The 27,376-nt window shown below is 42.6% G+C and overlaps 1 protein-coding gene across 3 annotated transcripts in view; it reads right to left on the reverse strand.

Annotated features, from left to right (window-relative positions):
• Positions 1-5,861: 5,861 nt before the first annotated feature.
• The window catches only part of ADAT2 (adenosine deaminase tRNA specific 2), a 45,543-nt gene continuing 24,028 nt past the window's right edge, over positions 5,862-27,376 (reverse strand). For 2 of the 3 annotated variants that reach the window (XR_012075061.1, XR_012075060.1), the window contains exon 8: positions 26,302-27,333. Coding sequence is in view for 1 of the 3 variants with exons in the window: in XM_072965958.1 (XP_072822059.1) it covers positions 7,687-8,240 (554 nt within the window). In the remaining 2 variants the exon portion in view is untranslated. Of the gene's footprint in view, positions 8,241-26,301; positions 27,334-27,376 lie in introns of those variants that run through there. The other variant, XM_072965958.1, reaches the window with a different exon arrangement.

The raw sequence follows: 27,376 nt of genomic DNA on the forward strand, positions 1-27,376 counted from the left end.
TAATCTGACTAAAAATGCATTAAAGCACAGAACAGCTGGAAGTTGAGAGCAAGTCACTTTTGTGCCCCTCCTAACCTGTCACTTAGCAAAGCAGGGACAACTGTGGCTCTGTCATGGAGTGCTGCTATTAAAATGTCACAGCCATGATTCTGTGACACTCCATCAGAGGGCACTGGTGATATCTCTCCTTTTTTGTTTGGAAGAGACAAGTAGGGTTGTTCAAATAAAATGACTGGCTGAGGATGAGGGATGGAGAGGCAGCGAAAGGTAGGCTGTAACAAGTTCAGAGAGACATGCAGGACATGGTGACATCAGCAGAACCAGCAGAACCAGGCTTCTCAAAGCCAGTGACAGACAGCACTCGGACGTCTTCTGGAGCTCTAGATAATTCTGTTCTGGCTGGAATCTTTGGCCAACCATCTGGATGAGGGAATTAACTGTGACTTCACACTACGTTTGAATGAAAAGTACAAGCATTTGACATGTTTCTTGGCCACACTTTTCAATAAAGGATGCATTTGTGTGTAGTTTTATAGTAAAATTCTTTAGTGAGGATTCTCTTGACTTAAAACTCCTCTTTGGAGATTGAATTGTGAGCCGTTTTCACACCCACCCTATTCCACGGGCCTCTTCCTTGCACAAGCCACACATGCACACGCACAGACCCTCCATCCCAGGTGAGCACGTGCTCAGCCTGGGTATGAGCTGCTGGCCTGCACTCAGACGGGGCTACGAGGCCCCAATGGGACCAACACAGGAAGTCTGAACCGGTCTTGTTCCCTACCTCCCAGCAAACATTTCTCCTTAATTATGCTCATTGGTTCTTTTCCTTGTTTGTTTTCTACTTGAGCTGTGAGGACTCAGGGAGGAGAAAATGGTAGAAGAAAGAAAGGCTTGGGTATGAGAAACAGGGGTGGTGAGGAATGGAGATGCTCTAGAAGGTTCCCCTGGCCCCTTTCCTTTCCATTCCTGCTTTTCGGTAGTTCAAAATCCCACAGGTGTGAACACGGTAAAATTCTCACCCTTGTTTTATCACATCATGAAATAGCACCTCACTCTGAGGCTGGTTGAGTTATGAAATTTTAAGGTTCAGCAAATCAGGTCAGGGATGGGTGGAGGGAGATGCCTGCTGTATGAGGTCACTGGGTTCATCCCCTGGAGCTGGTGAAGGACAAGGCCGTCACCTCATGCCCAGCTTCTCCTGAAGATGACTAAACCCACACAAACGTTTTGGTTCCATGGAAACCGCAGGCAGGCGGGCTGGCCTCTGAGCCTGGGAGGGGGAGCTGAGCAGCCCAGTTGGTTTGGCCCCACCACTGATTTCCTGTGTTGTCACTTCACACCCCACAGCGCAGTTCTGTCTCTGGAAACACTGAAGAAAAGTGTGTGTGTATCTTGTGGAAGCTCCCTGTTTAACTGGGTGGGTCAGCTCTGCTGCCGCCTAGAGGCAGGAGAAAGAACGCGATGAGGAACCCTATCACTCGCTGGCTCTGCTTCAGTGCTGAGTGGCCTCACAGGGTCCATCCTGGGCTGGGAGGTCAGCTGTGACCTCCAAAGTCCTGCAACCGTGATACATAGGAGCAAGTGGATTTCGTGATGCCCAGCTGCCAGGGACCAGGGACACGCTGTCATTATGGGAAAGGGTGAGACCGTTCTGATTGGACACACTCCTGTTGGGGGTTTCAGTATTATTCAGTAGACAAACAAGCCTTTGTTGTTTCTCTCAGGCAACGAACTACCTGTCTGACGATGACAGCAGGCCCTTTCAACAGAAGAGCCAGGTGGCTTCTCATATCAGTTAATAGCGTGAGAAAAGTTTTCACAAAGGGGGTAAAAATATCACAAATTTTTATTTTCAAGTAACTGAAAATACGATTGCAAAGTACCCTTGCTTGTCCCCTCCCCGCCACCTCACACACCAAAAGATCAATAACTCTTCTAGAAAAAGAGATCAGCAAATGCACACACAGGGCGCCGGGGAACATGCCTGCACCCAGGGCAAGCTGAGGAGTGCGACGGGGGCCGGAGGAGAGGCTGGAAGGAACTGTGAATCTGGCTTTAGAGGAGACAGGGCAGCGGGGCCAGCAGAGAGAGCAAGTTCCAAAGGGACAGGGACGGAAACAAGCAAGAGGGTGTGGAAAAGTCTCTGGGATCATAGAACTGTCCTTTTTCATCTCTCCAAAAGCAAATGATGTAACTCCAGCAGGAAACACAGATTTATGATGTGGTCACATGGTTGGGATGATTGTTCAAAGGAAATTTTTTTTTTTTTTTTAGTTTAGTTTGTTGTTCTGACTCTCAAAACATGAAGCACACTTTGCAGCCAACGCATGCGCCATGCCCGAGTCCACACGTGGAGCCAGCCACCTCTCTGTGCCCGGCTGGCTTCTCAGGGCTGACCTAGGGCCTTGAGCAACACCGGCGATGTCCCTGCTGCCTTCGAGCTTGGCCTGGGAGACGGACAGACAGCAAATGCATACACAGAGATCTGTTCTCAGAGTGACAAGTGTTTTGAGAAAAATAAAACATTCATGCAATGAAGTCATGGAGAAGGAGTGGCATTTGATAAGGGAGTTAGGAAAGACCTCTTTGAGGTTGGGGCATTTGGGCAGAGAACTCAATAAACGTCAAGAGGCAGATAACCTTGTGGAGCTGGACATGCATGCCAGGCAGAAGGAACAGAAAGTGCACCGGCCCCAAGGAAATGAGACTGGGCTCTGGGGACAGAAAGAAGGCCAGAGTGGCCAAGAAGGAGAGTGTTCGGGAGAAAAAGTGACAGGGGAGGAGGTGGGAGGTGTGGCAGGGGCCAGAGAGAGGGGGCCTTGGAACTCAAGCAAGGAATTTGTTACCTTATTGTTTCATTTTATTATCATTTTACGTAACTATGGTTATAGGTACAGGAAAGCAAGGCAGGGACTTAGGTAGCGTAGGCTTCTAATTCAGCACGTAAATACATAGCGGGCTATCCCAGAAGCTCTCAGAGCACGTGGGGACGTGGGTGGATGGGTGCCTGACTGGGGATGAGAGGAGTCCTTGGGGTCTATAAAGTGGGCAGGTCCACACAGGATTATTGGGACCTTATAAGAAACTCCATATCTTGCCTTACACAGATATATTTTCACAAGTATACACCCTATACCCCGAGCATCTGAATAACATATGTATACTCCGTTTCCTAAGCATGCGTGTTGTCGTGAATGATCTTCCAATTAAAAATACAATGACTTCTACAGATTGCATCTAGTGTTCTCAGTGGCTCGTCTAAGATTCTGTGTCTGGCAGACATGTTGCCAACACAGTCTGAAAGCGAGAGAGGGAAATCTCAGCTCTCGTCCCAAACCAGCCGCCATCCTCAGGAAGCCCCAGGACCCTCGGGAAGAACCAATCTGTCTGTTCTCATCACTGTGACAGATCAGAACCATGGGTATCCAGTCATCATTTCACGGCCAAGATTTTGTCTCCAGGCTGTGGCTCACTCATTTCTGACAACATGTTGAAAGTGAAACACACCTCCCCATCCCTCCTCCTTCCTTTTAAAATTTATGGATTTTGCAGTTTTTGTGAAATTCTGAAGTTGCTTGAGATTTTCAGTATGAGATATCCCTTCACCCATCCGCATGCACATTGCAAGATCTAAAGGGGAGGAAAAGTATTAAACATAGATCATTTTGGGACAGAGAGAGATTTAACATTTTTAGAAAAAGGAAGAGGATTTTCAAATTCCGGCAGCCCAGCAAACGCCAACCTGGAGTGTGTCAGAATTAGCTGTATTCTCAGTTTTGTTGGCTCTGGGACCCCAGCAGAGAAGTCACTCTGTTCTCCTTTGTCTAATGGATGCTGGTCAAGAGGTTACTGTACAGAAAAGTGGCGCCCACCACCAACCTTGCCTGCCTTGTTCCACCCAGTCAGGGCTGATGAGGGAGGCCCAGGTAACTTGTTCTGTTGCTCTTGTCCTGATATCTGATCTCAGGATGGCACTGATGTGGTAGTCACCATTTGGCCACCTGCCACGAGTCCTGTTACTGTAAAGGACTTTAAATAGAAACACACACACACACACAACTCGAAATTCTAAGCTTAGAAGACTCATTTTCTGCTTTAAATCTTTCAACGTACAATTGAGGAAATAGATCCTCAGCTGAAAGGTTAATTTTCTGAGGTAGCAACAGGACCAGGACAGGAAGTTACATTTCCTTTTGCCAGACTCATTCAGAGCCACTTTTCTGTGTTATAGTCCCCCGGCTGTCTAGCTCACCGACAGCCCTCCTAGCACTCAGCCACGTGGTAGCAACGCGGTTACAGGGGACCGTGCCTCAGCACGGTCAGGGCGGAACACAACCTCCCAATGCCATGTGGCCCTTACCATATTTCTATTCATTCTTTTCCTTCAAATCACAGTGATTCCTAGTTGAGCTTCAACTAAACTACCCCAAACCCTTACCTATACAAAACACATACAGGAATCAGGAAAGGCACCTTTTAGGCAAAAACAGCTCTCTTGTGGTCCACCGTAAAGATGGTGCGTGCTGAGTCCTCTCAGGCCTTGGCTGGAGTTATTAAATCCAGTTTAATAACTTTTAACAAGCTTTTGGAGGGGTTTTCAGGTCCTAAAAGACTGGGATCAGCAAGGAAGTAAATAGGAGGTGCTGGGTCAGGAGCTGCAGGCCAGACCTGACGGCGCTGAGGTCCTGCAAGGCAGGACACTCTACCAGCGTCCACCAAAAGCCAACATGCTATTCAAATGGATGGGCTCCCAGACCTCGACGGGCCCTGGAACCAACTCTGCCAACAGCTCAGGACGGCGACTGATGCATAAGCTATCCCTGATTTAAACGTCAAGAAGGTTTTATTTTATTTTTATTCATCACGCTTTGAAGAAACAGAGAAGCTCGGTACACTTTGGCAAGGCTGGCAAGACTATGATTTAACGTGGCAAAAACTGTTAAAACTGTACAGTTTGAAGGGTATAAACACACAAAACTCCTCAGCTGTGCGAGATCGCCAGCAGCTTCGCGTGGTTCAGATGCTCTTGTCGCTCCATCCTCTTCTCTTCAGCTTCCCCTGAACACCCAGCCCCGGCCAGCCCGGAAGGTCATGGGCTGACCCTCCGATTTCTACACTAAGGAGACGTTGATCATTTTGGAAAACAGCTTCAGTTACACCTCAGTGCAAATTACAGATGACCTGGACTGTGAGCATTTTTGAGGCGATGCTCACCCCAATCCTTGCTCTACCTACAACAGTCAGCAAATCCTGACAGGGAGGCCGAGTCCCTTACATTTTCTACACAAACCGGATACCTTCTGTGCACACTGCCCTCAATGACCTCTCCTTGAAGAGTAATTTCTTTGGCATTAGGATTTTTTTTTCCCACAACGTCCTGGACCATGCTGGTTAGACGAAGGCATTGTCACGGCTGCTTTGTTAATGTATGCATTCTTTACCCATCTCTTCCTCATAAATGAATATGTTTTTATGGTTTCTCCTTATACAAAGCAAACTGGAGAGCAAAGAATACTATTTTTAAAACAAAGACTCTTTAAAAGAAAAAACTCTCTTCTGAGGAGAATGTTGCCCTATCCCCCCCCTCCCCCAAAGTTACAAAACAGGGAAATAATGGCTCAGTATAACATTAGGGGCACTGAGGTGTTCTTTTGAAGCTACTTATAGACAGGGATGTTGTTCGAACCCTGGAGTCCGAGTCACATGTCCAAGTATGTGGGAGACAATTCCATGCACAAGGGAAGGAGCGGCGGTCCTGGCCTGCGGGTCGGGGGTGGGGGGGCTCGCGGAAGGGCTGTGGACACATCAGCAACTGTTCTAAGGTCGAAGACTCAGCATTTGGAAAAAAAAAAAAAAAAGAGCTACCCGAGAGCGCTCCTCACTAGTGGCTGCCTACAAGCAAAACCAGTGGCCTTGGGTGGCAATCCCTAAGGTATCAGAATGAGTTAGAAAAAAATTTGGCACCGATTAATTTGGATTTCCACACCCAACTATTTCCCTATCTGGCCAACTGGTCTTTCTCCAGTTGGACTGAACAACCCAGTTTAAAAATTAAAAACAAGTAAAGACACACACACACAAAATCCTCAACCAAAGTAGCCTTTCTTCATCAAGTAGTTGTTTCTTTCCCTACCTCCCCACCCCAAAGTGGACGCACAAAAAGCCACAGCCTAACTCGGACCATTCCCCCAGTCCAGCGCCGAGAGCTGGGCTAAAATGACCATCATAGTCAACTGGAATTCTGAAACCAACCAATGCACTGTTTGGTGCTGTTTCTTGGAAATGGGTGAATTATTCCATGATCTAAGTGTTGACCCCTTTAGCGTGCCTTCCCAGACAGCTGTGTTCTTCGGAAAGCTGCAAGAGAACGTAGGGGAGTACAAGAACCCAAGATGACTGGGAACGATTTTCTGGCACAACAGTCAAGAAAAAAAGTGTTTTTGAACAATACTATGCCACTTTAGCAATCTAAGTAGTTATTCTCCCTGCGGAGAGTGGACATGACTAACACAAGCCAATTATGACTGAGTGAGCGAGCATCGAAAAGAAGTGTAAAATGAAAGACAATTTCAAACAAGTTATAAAGTTATGTTTCTGAAATTAAACTTCCAGTTAAACATGGTAGAGGAAGCGGGCATTTTATTTTACTCTCCTCTCTTAAAACTCACTGAAAAAAACCTCTGTCTTCACTGAAACAAAGAAATGACCACACCCCAAACAAAGCTACCGAACATACAGCCAAAAACTCCAAAGCCTGGACTGAGGTGGGGGAGGAGGCTGAGGACCACATCGTTAGAGCTCAGGCAAAATGCCAATTTCCCAAATGTCAGATCTGAAAAACAAAGCCAGCATCCTTTGCAGGGCTTAAGGAAAGGTTGTGCATGCAGGGCCCTGCAAAAGGATGCCTGGCCCAGAGAAGGGGTGGCAGGCGCTAGAGTCAAGCCTCTACTCTATTCAGTAAGCAGAGCCAAATCCTTTCCCTAAATCACCAAAGGTAGCATCTGCTCACCAAGCATTAGCTGGCAAGCATCACCCAAAGGTGATGATTCTTGTAATTCACATAGGGCCCCGTGTGGGCTAATGACATACCTGGGAAAGGAGAAAGGAGCTCCAGGAGTCCAATAGGCTATGGATGAAGAGGAGGATGTCTGAGCAGAACCTAGTTCCACCCTCTAAAATGGCATGGAGCCAGCCCGTGTTTGACTTACCCCCTACATCTGCTGATTCCTTTCCTTGGAGACATTTCTCCTGTTTATTTTGGCCCTCCAAGAATGAGGGTGACTCTCAACACAGTCCTTTAAATAAAAAACAACCCAGTGACAGGCTTCCCTCTCTCTGACTAAGTGAGTAAAGATCAAAGGAACATAGATGAAAGCCAGTGAAGGACCTGCATCACAAGAAGACTCTCCCAATGAAACAAATTTCAGCCAGAAAGATTTCTTGAAAGGAAGGAAGTAAAGGAAGGAAGGAAGGAAGGAAGGAAGGAAGGAAGGAAGGAAGGAAGGAATTAAGAAATTTTATGTGTTAATTTATTTGTCAATATGACTGGGCTAAGGGATGCCCAAATAGCTGGTAAAACATTATTTTTGGATGTGTCTATGAGAATGTTTCTGCAAGGGATTAGCATTTGAGTCTGTAAACTAGGTAGAGAAGATTGCCCTCACCAGCGTGGGTGGGCCTCACTCAATCTGTTGAAGGCCTGGAAGAACAAAAAGAAAGAGGAAAGAGGAATTCACTCCTTTTGCTTGAGCTGGATATCCATCTTCCCCTGCCCTTAGTGTTCCTGGTTCTTAGGACTTCAGATGTGGACTGAATTACACTGGCACTGCTCATCCTCCAGCCTGCAGATGGCAAGTAATGGGACTTGTTGGCCTCCATAATCATGTGAGTCAACCCCTGTAATATACCTCCTCCTTTAGTTATAGCTGTAGCTAGTGAGCTATTTTTCTTTCTTTCTACTTTTTCTTTTCTTTTCTTTTCTTTTCTTTCTTTTCTTTCTTTCTTTCTTTCTTTCTTTCTTTCTTTCTTTCTTTCTTTTCTTTTCTTCTCTTTCTTTCTTTCCTTTTCTTTTCTTTCTTTCTCCTTTCTTTCTTTCTTTCTTTCTTCCTTCCTTCCTTTCTTTCTTTCTTTCTTTCTTTCTTTCTTTCTTTCTTTCTTTCTTTCTTTCTTTCTTTCTTCCTTTCTTCCTTTCTTTCTTCTTTCTTTTTCTTTCCTGTTGTTTGTTTCTTTGGAGAACCCTAACACATTAAAAAAGAGAAAGAGAGAGACAAAAATTCAAAAATGATTAGCAAACAACATAAAACAGTCAAAAGTAAACTAGCAAAAATGCACATTTCAAATTTTGATCAACACTGTTCATTGGAACAGTGATGAACATCTAAAGATGTTCATCAGTATTCACTCCCCTTAAAATATATGAGCGTTTTCCTACATCCATGCTAATTTTGGATATTTTCAATCTTTCAAATTTGAGGTAATCTGTTGGTGGAAAAAAAAATGGTTTCTCTCAATTTTAATTAACATTTCCCCAATGGTTAGTGAAGTCAAGCATGTTTACACATATTTACTGGCCATGTGTATTTGGCCACATCTAGAAGTATCCTCCTGTGCTGGGAAGAATCCTTAAAACAAAATGTGAATGACACTCTCAATTGAGAAAAAAGCAGACTCAGAGCTTTTGAGGTCAGATGTTGCTGGCATGTTAACGGCGTAGAGTAAGCTCAGTCATCAGGAACAGACTGACTTTTGAGAAAACCTAGAGGGCCAAATTATGTTATGAGGTTTTCTAAATTTGGGGTCAGCCAAAGGCACAGGAAAAAAGAAGAAACAGATTCAGAGAAGCTGGAGAGATCTTACTCAGGCTCAGACAAGGTGGTGTGTTTAAGCTGTGTGGCTGAGATCAAAGAGTAATACTGCCAAGGCCTTCATCTACCAGTCTCCTTGCTAGCACCCACAACTCTGAAAGGAAGTAATGGCTTGGGGGCCGGGCTTTGAGTCTTTGAAAGTTCATGATTAGCTGAAAATAAGCACAAGATTCTTAAGTACCTACTATGCACCAGACACTGTCCTAGGCATTGAGTAAATCAAAAGGCAACATCATTCAGCATGGGCTCTGGGTCAGGCAGAGGTGAGAGAAAAATCTGGCTCACAAATGACACAGTGAAAAATGAGGTTAGTATGCCCATTTCATGGAGAGGTATGATAATTACATGATACAAGGTATTTCAAGCACTTCTTCCTTAGACAAAGTGGATGTGCTATAGATATTAATTCCCTCCCCCTTTCCTCCAGTTCCTTTTCACAGTTAATTTGTCATTATCAATCCTTGTCAGTATAACAAGGTTCGTGAACTGGAACACAGAACTGGGGACATTGGGTTGCTCCAGGCTATCAGGTAGGAGGAGGTGGTGCCGAGAAAGAAAGAGGTGAGGACGTGACAAACTGTGCTTACTTCACAGTCTTATCACTGGGTGGGATAAATTAGGGTTTATTGTTTACTTGTTTATAAGCATATGCTGTGCTGGATTCTTTACAAACATGAGACTAAAATTACAAAGCTCTTGAATTTACTTTAGGAAAGAGAGAAACACAGCAGGTAGCATGTGTATGCTTTTAAGAAGAAAAGACTTATGAAGCAGGGGAGCAAAGGGGCTTCAGAGCCTGCTTTTTTTTAAAGGGAAGAAGTGATGTGTGTGTGGAGGGCAGGACTGGTGGAGCCCTATGTGGCAGGGAGCAGGTGGGAGTGAGGTCACAGCCACAGCCAACCGCCAAGCTACAAATTCTAACTCTCCACGCAGGGCTGTGATGTTTTCTTACTGCAAAAATGAAACCCAACACCATCTCAAATTTTTCTTTTATCATTAACATTTTATTTCCTTAAATGTTTTCACTTTACAGTAACAGTGCTTTAGAAAGGGTGCCATGCTCAAGATTATTTAAGGAAAGGAACCCTTTGCCATCTCCACAAACTGAAATAGCCCCAAATGTGAGAATTTGCATCAGCTCTCACTGCTATGCAAATGAGAGCGGCTTGTAGGGTGGCCTTGTTTATTTTGGTAAATGTGTGGGTAGGGGAGGGAAAGTGGCTGTTTAAAATGCATTTAAAACTTTTAGTTTCAAATTATTAAACTCTGCTAGAAGGAACTTAGATTTCCCAGGAACAAAATGAAACAAAGCTTAGTCCATAAATATGCCAGGCATAAATACATTTAAGCAAAACTCTTTAAAGCCACATTGTTGGCTATTTGAATAGAGAGTTGATCTTTTCCTACCCAATGGGTAATGTAAGTTCACTTCACCAGTGGACTCAGAACTCACAGGCTCCCACGCTGAGCCTCTTGGCTCCTTCTCACAGTTGTGTGAGTTCATGATACCCCAGCCTCTTCTGGACCTGGCTGCTGCTTCTGAACTTCTGATCTGATGCTCTAGCCAACCATGACTTCCAGGACATGGATCTCACCTGGGGTTTGCCTCCTACCACTATGACTTTTCTCACTCCACCTGGGCTACTATGCTTGGTCCTCAATCTTCTTCCAGGGCCCAAGTCTCTGCCACGGACACCCACTGGCTGAATTATTAACTGTTGATGCAAATGTACCTCTGGGCTCCTGAACTGCTTCCTCAGTTTGGCATCACATAATTGAATCATATTAACTATCAAGGACAAGTTGTCAATAACATTAGTATGGAAAAACAAGCATGTAAGAATAGCCAGGGAATCAATTAAAAAGAACAACAATAAGGGTACTTGGCTCTACCAAACACTAAACTCTGCTATAAAGCCTCTATATCCAAAACAGTCAGGTACTGGAATATGATTACACAAACAGACGGGCAGGATAGAATAAAACTTTCCTGAAGGGAGCCAAGTACTTATGGAAATTTAGTGTGTGACAAAGGGGCATCTCAAATTGCTGGGGCAAAGACAGGGAAAATTGGGTAATTACTAGATAAAGACAAAGTCTGTATCTCACACCATATGTAAGAATAAACTCTAAATAATCAGGAATCTGAACATAAAGATTTAAACTAAATAAGTATGGGAAGAAAACGTGAGTGCATTTCTCTTTAACGTTGGTACAGGGAAAGTCTTTCTAACCATGGCTCACAATCCAGAAAAAAATAATAGGTTGACTTGCATTGGAAAAGCATCACATGCAATGTCAAAAGGCAACTGACAGGCTGGGGAAAATGTCTGTAACTTATACTAGAGACAAGAGGGTAATATGCCCAACATTTAAAGAATTCTTAAAGAGGGGGAGATGACCAAAATCAAGAAAAAAACAGGAAAAAAGACCAGGAACAGGAAATTCATTTAAAAATACATATATGTCATTTAGATATATGAGAAGATATTCAAATAACTCATAATTAAAGAAATGCAAGTTGGAACTATACCGTTTCTCATCTATCAGATAAGCAAAAAATTTACAAAGCATGACAGCACATCCTGTTGGCAAGGTTAGGGAAACAGGCGCTCTCACGCATTGCTGGTGGGAATACAAATTAGCACAGCCCTTTGAGAGGGAATTTGGCAATGACTAACAAAACAACTCGTGCACCTACCTCTCCACTGAGCAACCCCACTTCTAGGAATCTACCCTGAAGATACAGCTTCAAAAATACAAAAATATATCTGCAGAGATTATTTATTGCAACACTTTGAAAACAACCATGTTTTTCTAAATAATCACGTTAAATAACCATGTTTAAATAACCAAGCTTAAAAGAGTGACTGAATAAACAATAGGCTCTCCAGACAATGGAGTTCTATGCAGCTGTAAAAAAAGGATGCTAAAGGTTTCTGTGAACTGGTATGGTATGTTTACTAGGATATAGTAAGTGAAAAATGCAAAGTATAGAATTGTACCAACGGAATGCTACCCTTTGTGGAAAAAGAAAGGAAATAAGAAGTTATATATGTATCTGCTCGAAAGTGCAGAAAGCAAGCATAAACTAGAAACTTATGAGATTGGTTCCATACAAGGAGTGGGTGGGAAAGGGTGGGGAAATGAGAACAGGATAGAATGGACTGATGGGGGCAGGGGGTGCCCTTCCTGAGTAAGCTCTGACTTTTGGCAACCACGGCAGTGATTCACTAACTCAAGGCATATAGACAGATAAAATCAACAAGGATGGGAAAGGGAATCCAAATGAAATATGTATCAGAGTCCAATCAGGAGATGGAAATCATGCAGAAATTTGAACACGGAAATATAATATAAACTATAACATGGGAGTAGCTATAAAGGTATGAACAGTACTCTAAAAAATATTCTAAGGCAGAGAGAGAGAGAGAGCCTAAGGAATGAACAAACTTGGAAGGGGCCCCTCCCGGAGGATGAGGTTCAGTCCTCATGGGAGAGGGTGTGACAGCAGGAGGCATTCAGTGAATGCTGAAAAGGAGTGCATTGCCTGGGCCAGAGCGGTTCCACAGTTACCAGACAGCAGGAAACAACCCTCTGGGGTGCGGGCAAGCCAAAGCTGGCAGGAAGGAAACACAGCCAGGGCCAGCAAACCAAAAGCACTCCTCTGGGCTACAAGTGGCCAAGACTAGCAGACACACACACCAAAGAAGTAGGGACAGTGGAAGCCTACTCACCAGCAGGGCAGCACGAGGCTCAGAGTGTGTGATGTCCATGCTGGGAGGGCCACAGTGAGGTGGTCGCTGGACCAGGGCCGTGGCAGTGAGCTCACCAAAGGACTATGTGGTCTGGACAAGCACACACTGCTGGCAGCCATGGGGTAGGAGTGAGAGCATAACAAAACAGCAGTTCACTGGAACCAGAAGAGAAGCCCCTTTCCCCACAGTGTCCCTCCAGTGCCCTTCACTGGCAAATCTCCTGTGCTCACTGCAAAGGAGAAATGCTTAAAGGCTCCATCTCCATTATTGCAGAGTAGGCGACGAAGGGTGAATTTGGAGATAAAGGGCAATAAATTGATAACTGGCAGAGAATACAAACAAACAGATAAACCTACCTGTATAATAACAAATGAATAACACAACCATGCAGAAAGTGAAGAAAAAGGAACCAACCTCAGGTACTTTGAAAAACAGTATTTTTACTATATACATTAAAACTAAAGATAAAATGAACCACGCACACATGTACTTACAGGCGTATGGGAAACTACTCTGTGAATTCTAGTATTGAGTAATAAGTGAATATTTTGTGACTAATGACAGCCTGTTTTATCACTGTCAGAGAAAGTTTAGGATAAACTTTGTGGCACGCGGATAGAAGTGGAGGTACCACTTTGAAGTAATGGTTTTTATTATATATATAAAATAGAGAGAGAAAACAGATATACAAATAGAAACAGAAGAGTGTGTACTCATCTATTTCTAGCTCTCTCCACTGAAAGAAGTCAGAAGCAATGCGACTCTGGCAGTGGTGAGTACACCTAGTGCCCAGATCTTGGTTTCTGAATACCACTCTCCAGCCGAAGGAACCAGGGTTCCTTGGGGTAGTGGCCATGCCATGGCTAGGCAGCAAAAGTACAAAATGGGCTTGGAACAGCCTGGGGTGCCAGAAAGTAAGTGCTTTAAAACAAAATGATGGGAACATGTCAAAAGGATACAGGAGCCAACCTGAAGGGGCTTTTTTGGCCAAAATTGAACAAACAAAATGAATAATGATAGCAATAGACTATAAATCCCAGAATATAATAAGAATACAATGATACAAATAAATAATTGAATAAACAGGGAAGAAGAGAAAGCTCTTCCTTAAAATAAAATTTCAACTAATAAATGCAGAACGAATGATGGAAAAAGAATGTAACCATTTCCAAACACTAGAATAATAACTGGTTTAGAACAGAATTATCAATGACTGATAAAATCAGTGGCAAATGCATTAGAAAAAACAGGATATTTACATAGTCTGAAAGTAGCTCCCCTACAAAATACTTCTAGTTAAAAAAGAAACAAGAATTCATTTACAGTGGAGAAATCTAGCAGATACTACCGTAACCAAACGATCAGAGTTAGTGTCACAGTGATGTGACAAATCAACATCATGTGCCTCTTGGTATGATGCACTGAGGAGGAGACAACATAACTTCTATAGCAGTTTTACCAAAAATGGCACAACACAAATTTATTCATGAAGAAACAATGGCCAAATCCAAATGGAGGAACATTATGCAAAAAAAAAAAACTAGCTGGTACTTTTTTTTTTTAAACATTTTTTATTGATTTATAATCATTTTACAATGTTGTGTCAAATTCCAGTGTTCAGCATGGCTAGTACTTTTTTAAAGGTTTAAGTTTATTAAAGACAGAGAAATACTGAGGAACTGTTCTTGATCAAAGGGGCTGGGATGAGGCGAGCAAAACAGCTAGGACGCAAAATCTGTAGAGGCGCTCACTCCCAGGGTCATGTGAGTGTAGGGCTGGCCCTGGAGGAAACCAAGGAGACATGACAAACGAATGTATGCCATTCTGGTTTAGGTCCTGGACAGTAGTGGGAAAACTGGTGAAATTTGAATAAGGTCTGCAGACTATATAATACAACAGTATCAATGTTAATTTCCTGATTTTGATCGTTGTGCTGTATTATATAAGATTAACATTTGAAGAATCTGGATATACAGAATTTTTTGGTACCATTTGCACAGCTTTTTTTAAGTTTAAGATTAAGTTAAAATGAAAAGTTTAAAAATTTTTAATTAAAAATATCAAAGTCAAACTTAAGTAAGGGTACAGGTTTCTTTTCAAGAACCCTGCATAATGTCACATATGGGGGCACATATTAAGTAAAGAAGCTATAATGCATAGTCAAAGTGTGGGCTTTGAAACCATCCAGAATGTGTGCTTAGCTATGGCTCTTTTAGTTACAGTCTTCCTAAGCCTCAGTCTCCTCATTACACATTTACATAAATGGGTCATCATAATAATACATACTTCATATGATTGATTATCTATATTCCAATCTATACTAAGATTCTCTATATTCAATAGACAGTATTTGTAAAGAACTTAGTACAAGCTCAATCAGTGGAAGTCACCGTAGTTGTTATTGTGGTTGTTAGGACTAGCCAAATAATTCCTTGTGAAGAATTATACACAGTACATTAAATACCAGTAGGTACATTTTTAAACTTACAAAAATGCATAAATAAAAGGTGATTTTTTAAAATCAAAACATGATTCACAGACCTCTTTTGGAGCAAATAGATTTTGGTTTACACTTGATTCTGTAGATACACATCTATGACATAAAACAATTATTGGTGCATTGACATAAGCAGACAGAGAAAGGACCACCACCAGGTGACTTGGGCATGGGGACAATCTGGCTCACTAATGAGTCTTAAATGTTGACTCTTTCAAAGGGGTGAACAGAAGCCAGACTCTGGTTTGTCTTTTCTAAGTAGATTGTGAACTACTTAAATGTGATGACATAGATCGAATATTTGAGGTTAAGGACTGCTTGTAGGTTCATGCTTTCTTCTTTAATCCATTTTTTGAGATAACTCCAGCATAAATAATGGGCAAGCACAGAAGAAGGCTGAAAATGGCTAAACAGATTCTATTTGGTGCTATTTCAGTGCTAAGTCAAACACTAAAAGGTCTGCTATTTCTAGTGATACATCCATTTTATGAAAAGAACATAAGACCAAGGGACTTCTGTGGCAACTATTTCCTACATAAACAAGGGAAACCATCACGAACAAAATATGTCAATTTGTTGTCTTCCAAATACTTCCAATAATCCTTTAAATGTAGGAACAAAGACTACATTTCTGAATAAATTTTCTTATCTTTAAAATCAACTCTAAAGTTTTGGAAACCCTAGCTTTTGAGTATAAACCCAAAAGAGTTTCTATCCAGTCATTTGGAAATGTGATTCAAATTCATGCTAACCTTAACGGAGGCACAGATATTTGTAATCTGACCTCCCTTGTTGATTGCTAAGAGCTCTGGTCACATTGGATATTCCAAAGCATCTTCATCTTTGAATCCTCATCCAACACTGCTCCCCTTCACGCAGCAGTGACTTCTACCTTCTGTTGCTAAGATTTGGTCTATTTAGAGTAAGTGCCATCTAAATCACTGTGCTGATAGCTCCACCCTCATCCAGGCCCCCTTCCTATCCTCCAGCCTCTGAACAAATGGTGACCCCCTCCTTCTTCATGATTCACCCCTTCACATGGAATCTTAATCTCATACCTAGAAGCCCTTCCCATTTGTTTTCCTCCCTTCTCCTCTATCATTCATTTTTCTGATTTTCTTTCAAAAATACATAGGCTTCCCTCATGCTGCTTTCCCTTAATATCTCCTATTCTCTTATAATATTCTCCCTTAATATCTCCTATCCAGTTAGCTCTATATTTAGTTATTTCCCTGCCCAAATCATTGGTTCATCTTTTAAACCTGGCATGTATCCTCACTCCACTACTGAAACAAATCCGAGGACTTTTTACTAACATTTATCTTCTCTGTCTCTGCCACTTCTGACTTTGGTGAACACGTAGGGCTCATTCCTAGCTCTAAAACTTTGCCCCATTTGTGACCCCCCCTGAAATCTTTCCTCTTAACTTTGTGCCCTTCCTACCCAACCATAAATGTCCAGCTTGAGCCCCTTTTCATGTTAAGTCTCACCAGAATCCCCCTTCTCTGAACTTTTGTAATACTGCCAACAGGACCCCTACTGCATCCCAGAGGCGCACCCGAATTATGCTTCAGGGAACTAAACAGTGCCCACTTCATGCAGTCTTGCCTAGCTGCTCATTCTTGGCCAAGGAGTGAGTATGTATCCCTAATCATGCCAACTGGATTCTCTCACCCAGGAATATGAATCTTGAATGGAGTGACTGGAGGAGAAAGTGGAGAGAACTAAACCATCCTGGTTGCAGGTTCTAAGGCTGTGTCCTAGCCCCACCTCCTAGATTCTGGGAGGTACAGGATCTGATCTTACTGGATTTGGCTCTTCCACATTTCCTTCATTGCCATAAGCCATGCTTTTTTTCCTTCTTAAGTTGGCGAGAGTGAATATCTTTGCCTACATCCAAATATACTTATCTAGGACTCTCCTATTGCCTTTTATTACTGTTTAATTTAAGGGGAGAGGAGCTCATTAAGTCTTGTGAACCAATAAGACAGGAAGTTTCTGGAGAGTAGAAACTCTGGCTTAACAACTCTATATATCTTACCTAAATTTTTAACAATTCAACTGCATGATAAAAATCACATATGAAAATCTCCATCTATAAACAAAGAAACAAGAATAACTATCTGAGATCATCTTTATGATTCTACGCTACAGTTTAGGATCATTCGTTAATCCCATAAATACGTCACAAGTGCCAACTATTGACCATGCACCAAGTTAGGCACTGGAGTTGTGCGCAAGATGAGAAAGACAAAAGACATGGTTCCTGTATGTGGAATTCTTCTTTCCCAGTGTAACCTGTGTCTTATACAATGATAGCATCTACGGTCAAGATGCTTTTAACTCTAAAATATTTTCAAATGCAATGTACCATTTGTTATTTCTATTTTATAAATGAGAAAGCTGCTGATGGGTCATGTGACCAAGCTCAAAACCAGAGCTACAAGGATAAGAGAGGCCCGCCCTGATTTATAGTGACATTCTTTTCTTCTTTCTCTTCCACAATGAGAAACATTTCCTTTAGGATACAATTAAACAGTGGTATATTTTATTTAATTCCCACATTACATCTGACTCATGCGTTATTCTTTTGTTGCACAAGATAAAGGGAGCTTCTGAGTTTTTCCTAGAGGAAAACAATAGAAGTATTAGCTGGTTCTGGGACATTTGTCTAACAAATGTTTATGTAGTGCACGCGAAGGGCAATGCATTGGGCTATCCTGTGATAACACTACTCAAGACATACACAATCCCTGCCCTCACTGAGCTTATGGTCTTGGGGGCGAGCAGGGGAATGCCATATATGTGGTAAGTGCTAGAATGAGGAGATATAGCCCATACTCAAGTTCCCCAAATCTTTATACTCACAAAGAATTGAACTGAATTTCTCAGTCTCCCCCAGTCATTTGTATGTTGATTGAAACTTATGAGCCTTGTTTCTCTCCCCTCATTCCAGAGCCAATGTCCCTTCATCTTCACAGCATCACCTCTCTCCAAATTTTCCCTTTTCTTTATAAGCCTCCCTTCCCCATTCTGTATTTTTAAGGTGATTCCCAAAATCCTTCTGACCCACAGGATATTCACAAAGACCCTGATGGATCCTCAGAGGACCTCAGAGCCCTATAAAAAATTTCCTTTTCTGAGAAGCAGAAAATTGTCTGTTATATTGTCAATGGTCCAGGACAGGACCAGAAGACTAGGAGGCAAAGGGCAAACCATGAAATTTCTGTTTTAGGAATGCACTTCTGGCAAGCAGCATATCTGGATGTGCCCTTCTGCTGTTTTGCTTCTGGGGTCAACAGAAGTATATAAAACGTTTCAACTTTCTTCGAGACATGTGCCATGAAATTGACTTAATAAAAGGAATAACAACAGTAGCTGCAAGTTACAAAGCAAAGCTAGGCTAGGGCACATCTGTTGAAAGGGCAATTGCTGTAAAGACTAAATTTTCCATCAGCTAAGAGCCCATATTTGTCAATTGTAAAAATATACAACTTTCTGGACAATCCTAAAGATATTACTATAACTTTTGGAAAAGTAATTTGTACAGGGTATCGTTTTCATTTATAATTACTGCTAATATAGGCAGATTGGAGCATTGCTAGGATGATCTGAGAAGGAGAGGAGTGAGTATTAAGAAATTTTATATGCAGTACATTTCTAAATTATGGTAGGTGAGAGAGATCTGAAAAACTACAAAATACAAAATGAGGTCAGGCAGTGGTTTAAAAGTCTGTCTATTTATTTGATCATAATACCTAGCCCATTTTCAGAGAATTTGCTAACATTAATTACTCCTCACAACCTTCTCATGATATAATATCAACAGCTGTATTTTGTCTTCATTGGTGAAGATGCATAAAAAGGGAGTTAAAGGATTGCAAATATCTGGAAAGGAGTTGGAGGCAGAACTAGCTCCTAAATCTTGCATTTATAGTATGTCATTAAGAGCTCCAGCTTTGAGAAAAGACAAACTCAGGTTCAAATTCAAGCTCTGTTACTTAATATATCTATGTGACCCTAGGCATGACATTTACCATCTAAGTCTCAGGCTCTCCATCTGTAAAGAGAGAATATACGATTGCAAAAAATGGACCCGACTGTCCAGCATTTCCTATAGCCATCCCTTTTGCCATGCTGTTTGCCAGTGCGCTCCCAAGGGATGGAGTGCACAAGTCCACACGGCCTTATCTTTAGCTATGCGATTTGCTTTGACCAATGAGATATTAAGAGACACATTGCAAGAAGGTTGAGATGGACTTAGGCAATTAGGCTTGTTCAGAGCTTGCGATCAGAGCTTGCAGCTCTGCAATCAACAACAGAACATGCCCAGCCCAGCCTGTTGGAAGATGAGAGACAAATGGAGGAGCTGAACTGTCCCAATTATCCCAACCATGACCAGGCTAGATCGGTCTTCAGTGAGCCAATCCCTACCTGTCATGAGCCAGTCCAGCCGAGACTGGCAGATCTGTTTAGTGAGTCACCCAACATGTATAAGCAATATTTATTGTATGCCACTGAGGTTTTGTGGGGTTTTGTTATGTAACACTACTGTGACAACAGATAACCGATACATGATGTTAGTACCTATCACATACATATCAGTGTGAGAAAATATATGTAAATCACTTAGTACAGAACCTAATGATAACTATAGCAATAAAAATGATAATATGTACTGTCATTTTGAAGAAACAAGCGCAGAATATGCAAAGGTATTGGCAGTTCATCTGTGGATATTGCACAAGACCTGTCTCATTGAAAAGTTTTTACAAAACTATGCAATTTTACTTCTAGTTTTTGTCAAGAACCAGATAGATGGTCCAATTGTATTTTTTAAGCTTATAAGTATTCTGGGATCTGTTCTTGTGAGTAAAACAGTTCTTTTCCTTCTAGGAGATTTACCTTGTTGAAATTTTAAAAAAGCAAAACAAAACCAAAAAAAGAGAGAGTAGCGAAAAACACCCAAATCCACAACTTACTGAGAGAAGCCAAAGGCTGGCCTCATGAATAAACCTGAGTTATGGGGTTTTGTTCCAGTGGAGGGCTGGACAGGGAAGAACAACCCTCATCCTTTTGGTCCTTTTCCTATTTGAGTAATCTTCTCAAAACAGTTCTGTATGATGAACGTTAAACGTTAAACTCTGTATACATTAACTCACTCCTTAAGTGGGAAACAGAGCCGTAACTTCCGGGGGTAGCTGCAAGGATTGTGTGATCGCTGCAAAGCCTTTACAGCTGTGCATGGCACACAATAAAGTCAATAAACATCAGCAACTACTGCTTCTTCTAACGTCTGTGTTCTGTCGGCTACGTTTCTAACTAGGCGAGGTGGGAGTGAGCATCACTATGTGAGCCAGGTGAGCCCAGTCGGCCTTGATGCAAAACAGCCCATTAGTGTCGCACTACCTGCAATCCTGCTAAGTACAGATCAAAACCTGAATCTCAGATTTCACCCTCCAGTGCGAGGAGAAGCCACACACACGAGAGAGGAGACAGAAGGTTCGGACAAATGCCAACAGTGATGCTCTCAGCAGCCCCCAAACCATCTCACCTGGCCTCTTATGAGAAAGGGTCCAAAGTGACTTCTAAGCTAGCACTGTAGCTCTGTCCATTAGCGCAAAGACAAATCTAATGCTCTTTACCTACCCAAACAACAGCATGAACAGAAGCGACGTTCCCTCCTTTAGACACCAACATTCTTCCTTTGTTTGGCTATTTCTCTTATTAACCCAGTGAAAGTAACTGCTGGGAACTGCAGTCTTCTCTGAAAGGAGATCAGGAGAGAAGCCAAAAAAAGTCTTACCCTCTTCACGGCGCCACTTGCTCCATATCCTCTCTTCCTCCACTACTTCATCCCTTCAGGGCTTTTGTGGATGCCTCCCTGTGGTGGCCTCCAAAAGCTGCTGAACAGGTCAGGACATTAACCACACTAGCCCCAGTGCCAAAGTCAGCCCCAGTTCCCTTCCTCCTCTTGGAACCTGCTCAGATATGCTATCCAGCCCAGCAGGGTAAACAATAAGCACCAAATGGAAGTACGGCCCACATAACCTGCCAGCACTGTGAAATTCCTGAAACTGCCTGCTACCTTGTAAAAATTAACAATACAAACATTCTCCTGTTATCAGTTCAATCTGTTGCTGCCACAGGGAAATTTCAGTCCAAAACTCTGCCTGACTCTGTTTTCTTCTACTAACTCAGTTTCAGGCAGAAGAGGTGGTGTTGCGGGCCTTTGGGTGGAACCTGAGATCCTTCATTAGCAGCTGTACCTGGGCCATCTGCTGGTATAACTGACGCAGGGCCTCAGCACTGCCAAAGTTTGATCGTTTCAACCTTAAGACTTTCATTTCCCTCTTTTCTGAAATACCTAAGGATCAGCAGAACACATGAGAGTATCACAGCACTGGCCTTAATCCCACAAAATTGAAATGTACAAACAAAAGTTCCCAGCAATAATCTAAACATCAATTTCCATCCAAGGGCAGGTCCCAAGCAAAAGATTGCATGTCCCGGAACCCAACACTTCCTCCTCTAGACACTTACTGCCATGCCAGCTGCAGACCATTATAAAGATTTGCTGTCATCCAGGTCTACAAGGAAACAAAAAAAATTTTTTTTTAAAAAGAGAAAGTCCTCTTTTTTTAGATTTCAGGATGCCAGTGAATTTGTACCAACTGTTAGAATTCAGGCCTTGGGAAGCTAGGAGGGAGAAATCCTGTCTCAGGACACCAATTGTGACACTGTGTGCTTCTCGCCATGCTTTGCCTGCACAACTGAGCTTAGAGACACAGTCAAAACAGCAACTTAAAAATAAAAAAGATGAAAGATGTTCTGTTGCCCTCATTGCTAACTCTGCTGTTGCCAAGAGTAATCAGGAGTGAAAAGATAAAGCCATCAGTATTTGAACTTAAATGTTAAAATAATAATAAAGCCTATGGTCTCCCTAAGGTTTGTTTATAATAAAAATAATTTCTTGATCCTGGAAAACTTATCTGGTTTCTTTCTTCCTTTCATTCCCCACTTAATGACTGAAGTTATTATTTCCATGGTGGTCTCCAAACCACACTTGGTTTCCATGTAGATTGGCATGTCACCTCCAACAATTTCACCAGCTGCCTTTTCCTCTCAAGAGAATATGATTAAAATATTAATCCAGCTTCTGGACTAATCTAGCAAAAAAAAGTAATTATAAATCAATCTCCACATAGCATTTTACTCTCTGTAAAATGTGCAACGTGTCCTCATTTTATTTGTTATATAAAATAAACACTTTTCCTCCACAGAAAAGTGAGGAACTAGCAAAGCAGATTTAAAACATTTGCCTCTCTGCCCCTCTCCTGACTCCTTAAATCTGGAAACGGGACACCGCCAGCCCCGGTCCAAAATGTATGTTTCCAGTTGAGAAGAGAGGAGCTGGAGGAAATGACTAGGGGTTTAGGTCGTGCCACCCTGGCCACCCAGCTGCCTGATGGCGGTCAGTGACCTTTGCCAAAGCGCCCCAAGACTGAGGGCCTGCTCAGCAAGCTGACGCGGGCTTCTCTCAGCAGTGCTAATTCACCCGTTTGTCCTGCTGGCTGGAAACCATCCAGAATTGCAAATCCATCACTCAGCAAGCCTTCACTGAACCCGCCTCTGGGCCTAGCGTTGGGCTAAATCCTTGCTTTTGAGGAGCTTACAATCTAATTACTGTAATTAGAGACCAATTGAGTATTAAACTATGTGACCCTAAGTAGGAGTTTGAAGAAAACGGTCATTGTGGGCTGGAGTAGCTGTGGAAAGATTTCATGGAGCCTGCAAAACTTTGAAGGGAAGAGTAAAGTAATGCTTGAGGTTTATGAAGTTGATAAAATGTGCTTAGGATTAATAACAAAACAAAAAAACAAAACAAGACAAAAAAAAAACACAACACTGTGAAGTCTCAAGATCACCTGAGGAGGAGATCCACCAGCAAAGACAGCAGATGCACTGGGTTCCCTGCACCATCCCACTAAGAAAATGGGATTCCTCTCAGGTCAGGAAGAAATTTAACCCTCCCTGAAAATGTTTAGCATTTGAATCAGGATGGTGACATTGCCCATATGACATACAAGTCAAGCTGACATCCTTAACTTAGGCCGCCAACATAGAAACGTCATTGAAAGAAGTGACTTTCTAGCAACGTCAGGACAAGTGGGATTAAAAGCTGAAAGTCTTCACCCGTGACGTCAGGAATACTGATGGTGTGATAGGTCTTTTCCCAAAAAGTACTAACAGCCAAGAGAGATCATTAGTAATACCTTCTAGGATTAGGGTCAGAACAACCAAGCAGTAGAATTCTGTTCCATTAATTTAAAAAAGTCATACTGTAGGTTTCAGTCTAAGTAATTAATAAAAATAACAATACTTTGTTTCTTAGGTTCCCTTAATTATTAACTTTGCCTTCATCTGCATATTTTAATTGAACTACGTGCACTACATGACACAAGTGTCTCTGGAGGGACAATCCTGTTTATCCAGTTCTTCCCATGATTAACAACAGAACAGGTGGGCAGGGGTGAAAGCATTTTTCAACATGGCAAACTTGATTTTCCAGAAGAAAAACTGTCATGGCCCATTTTCTTCTCCCTCGTGGTTAGCTAACATCTGAAATCTTATCTCCATTATGTAAAACTGAAATGTATCTGTATCTCCCTTTTGGGAGGTTTTGTTTGTTTAAATGGAGGAAGAACAATCTTACTGCAGTTCAAGTATCATTTGCAGGTCAGGTTTTCCATAAGGCAACTGGGGCTTTGCCTAAACTGATGCTTCTGTATAGCTCTACGCTTCAGCCTGGGAACCGACAGCAAAGCACTGGAAAGTCGAAGGAGGTGGGATGGTCACTCAGCGCTGTGCTGTCAGGAAGCCCAGCCTCTTCTCTCCATTTAAACACTCTAACTAGCACAGGGGACTATATTCAATATCTTGTAGTAACTTATGGTGAAAAAGAATATGAAAATGAATATATGTATGTTCATGTATGACTGAAGCATTATGCTGTACACGAGAAATTGACACAGCTGTAAACCAACTATACTTCAATTAAAATATATATATTATATATTACATATATAATACATACATAATATATTATATATATATAAAAGACTCTAATGTGGACTCCACCACTCCCTCCCACAACTCCAGTTTTAAGGACTGCATCGGCACGTCCCAGGTATGGGTATAGGCTGCAGGCTCAGAGAAGCTGCTTCTCAGCCACCATCAGCTGGCCAATGAGTTTGTTATGCTGACCACAAGCCTAGGACTCCTCCAGACAGCAATCCAGCCCTCTGCAGCAAACACGCATGATGAATGGTGTGGGCACACACCCATGGGCGTTCCCACGATCCTGCACGATTCCCTAAATGCTGGCTTGAACCCCACCCCTTCTCCTAAACAAGACAGGATGGCAGAATATTAAATGAGAGACAGTGGAATAGGGAAAGATTTGAATCTACTCTAAGGTATATTTTGAACAAAAATAAATAATTCATAGATGTTAGCACATTAAGGAAAAAATGGATTGAAACATCTCACAGAGTTGTGTCACCATGTTGAGAACTGCTGCCTTTGACACTAAGCTGCCCGGGACACCCGACACTTGTCACACAAGTCGACTGCAACTGATCGGTCTCGAGGGCTACCCCGCCTGGCTGCCGCCACCGAGCTGCCCTTTCTCTCCCGCGAACGGACCAACATCTCTGACCGTCCGGAGTGATGACTGAGAGCACGCACTCTGGGCACAGCTCCCCTGAATTCCAATCCCCACTTCACGTTTTTGGCTCTTCATTAGGGCTGTTCACAAATATTCCCTTTCTCCTCCTCCTAAGGTGGATGGTGGGTTACATTTCCTGCCACCCTGAAGTCAGGTGTGTCTGTGTGACTTACTTGAATTCCTATATGAGGAGAGATGAGTCACTTCTGGGCAAAAGCCAGTAAGCCCTCCTTTACTCGAATGGCCCAAGTCCAGCAGTATAGGAATCGCCTGGAAGCCTGCTATAAACGCAGAATCTCAGGCCCATCCCAGACCTCCTGATTTACAATGTGCACTTAACAAGCCCTCGGTGATTACTGTGCACACCCGAGTTTGGGAAGCCCTGCCCTAAGGCTGAGAGCACTCCTTGCCATCTTCTCCCTGACACAGTGACTGATGACATTTCAGATGGTGGCTGAGCCCCTGGCCTGACCTGCCCTGCCCTGAGATGTACAAGAAGGGAAGCATGAGAGAATTAAACCTTTGTTTCAAGCCACTAAAATGCGAGGGCTGTTTCCAAGGCACAAACTAGCCCATTCTGACAAACGCGGTCACTTAGTGTTCTGCGACCTTGGGCAAGCTACTTGACCTCTCCGTACCTCAGTTTCCTCGGTGTAAAAGGGAGATTATAACACCACTGAGTCAAGGGTGGGTATGAGGATTAATGAGGTAACACATGAATAGTGCCTGGCACACATGCGATGTAAATGTCAGTTTCCATTACTGACACAAATCTTGCCTAGTGATGTGTGATTCCTGTCTCCTTACCTTGGTGACAGTAGGGTCAGAACCTTTGCCCCTGGCAATCCCCTACCCTAAACCACATGTACCCCAGGAATGCGTATGAAGTCACTCACATCAGAAAGGGAATGGAAAGACTCCTTCTTGGAAATAAGTCGGGGATCTTAACTACAACCTGGCCCGAGCATCCCTTGCTTGGGTCTTCACATCACCGCCTTTCCCCTACTCTAATACTGCATCTGCTGCCCCTCACTCTCACCTGCCTTCCCAAATCCTACCTGCTTCTCAGGGCACAACTGGCGTCCCTCCCTCTCCATGAAGTTTGCCTCCAATACTTCTTTACGACGCAAGTTAGAATTGAGACATAGTATTTGTCCATTACACATAAGGCTTTGTTCTGAACTCCACGCTGGGTTAAAAAAAAAAAAACCCACCACCACCAAATACCTAATACGTGTTTTTGTCTTTCCCTCAGACTTCGTGTATTGTGATCCCAGTACCAAACCATTACCAAACCTGATCCCCAAGAAAACTGGGGAAGGCACAGTGATGGAGATGGTTCGGAGATCATTTCTGTTGAGTCCTGGTTTTTAAGAGGGTCCAATAGATTTCTGACATTACAGTAACTGTTCTTAACAGTGAAAAATACTTGAAAACATTTTCATATGATGACCATGAATAAAATGTATTGTTTATTCTAAACCCAAATAAAATGGTAAATTATCTTTTCCCCTTGCCACTCTCTGAAAGTGTATGTAAGGAAACAAAATATTCTAAGCCAGAATAAATATTTTAGTGTCTTGGATCTCTCTTTCATATGTGTAAACCGACTTTAAAAAAGGAACCATGGTCCTGAAGCAATTCACCACAGCTGAACAATGAACCACATGATTCAGTTTCAGAGTCAAGAACTTGAATAAGCACCTTAGAAATCCAGCCTCAACATTTTACATTTTCTAGACAAGGATGCAGCAAACATTTTCTTAAAGGGCCAGACACGGAATATTTTAGACTGTGGGAACCACAGGTCTCTGTCACCACTACTCAAACACAGAGGCAGCCCCAGATAATGTGAAAACAAGCGAGCCTGGCTGCGTCCCAATGAAACTTAATTTATGGACGCTGAAATTTGAATTTCATATGTCCACAGGTCACTAAAATCTCCTTTTGATTTCTTTCAACCATGCAAAAATGTAAAACTATTGTTGACTTGTGAGTGGTACCCAGACAGCAAGCTGGGTTTGCCAACTCCTGCTCCAGACTGGCAAGTTCAAGCTTTTCTTCAACCACCCCACAAAATCTCCCTCGTAAGTCATGGATACGTGGTATGGAGCCCAACAGTCACTTAAAGATCAGGTGAGAAATAATCCCATGAGCCTGTTTTTACTAGCTCAATTTGAAAAGACATAAGACCCTAAAGATGTCAAACTTTCACCAGAACTTATGCCAGTCTCACCCGTAAAGATAACGTCACCCATCACCCCTTTCCTCACCACACATAATTAACAATTTACAGAGTAAGAAAACAGCTGGCAGTTGTCTTCACAGATGAAGTCAATGTAGTCTCGTTCCTCAGCCAAAAGGCAGGGAAAGCAGTTCCTGATGCCTCTTCTCCCCAGGGCTATTCAAGGCCAGCTGATGCAAAACGACTGGGAAGGACAAACGCTGGCCTCCACGTGGAGTTTTTAACCAGGAACCTCACTATTTAAAAAAAAAAAAACGCTTAATAATTTTTTTAAAGCCT

This window comes from Vicugna pacos, chromosome 8 (genome assembly GCF_048564905.1).
Source record: "Vicugna pacos chromosome 8, VicPac4, whole genome shotgun sequence".
Taxonomy (NCBI): domain Eukaryota; kingdom Metazoa; phylum Chordata; class Mammalia; order Artiodactyla; family Camelidae; genus Vicugna; species Vicugna pacos.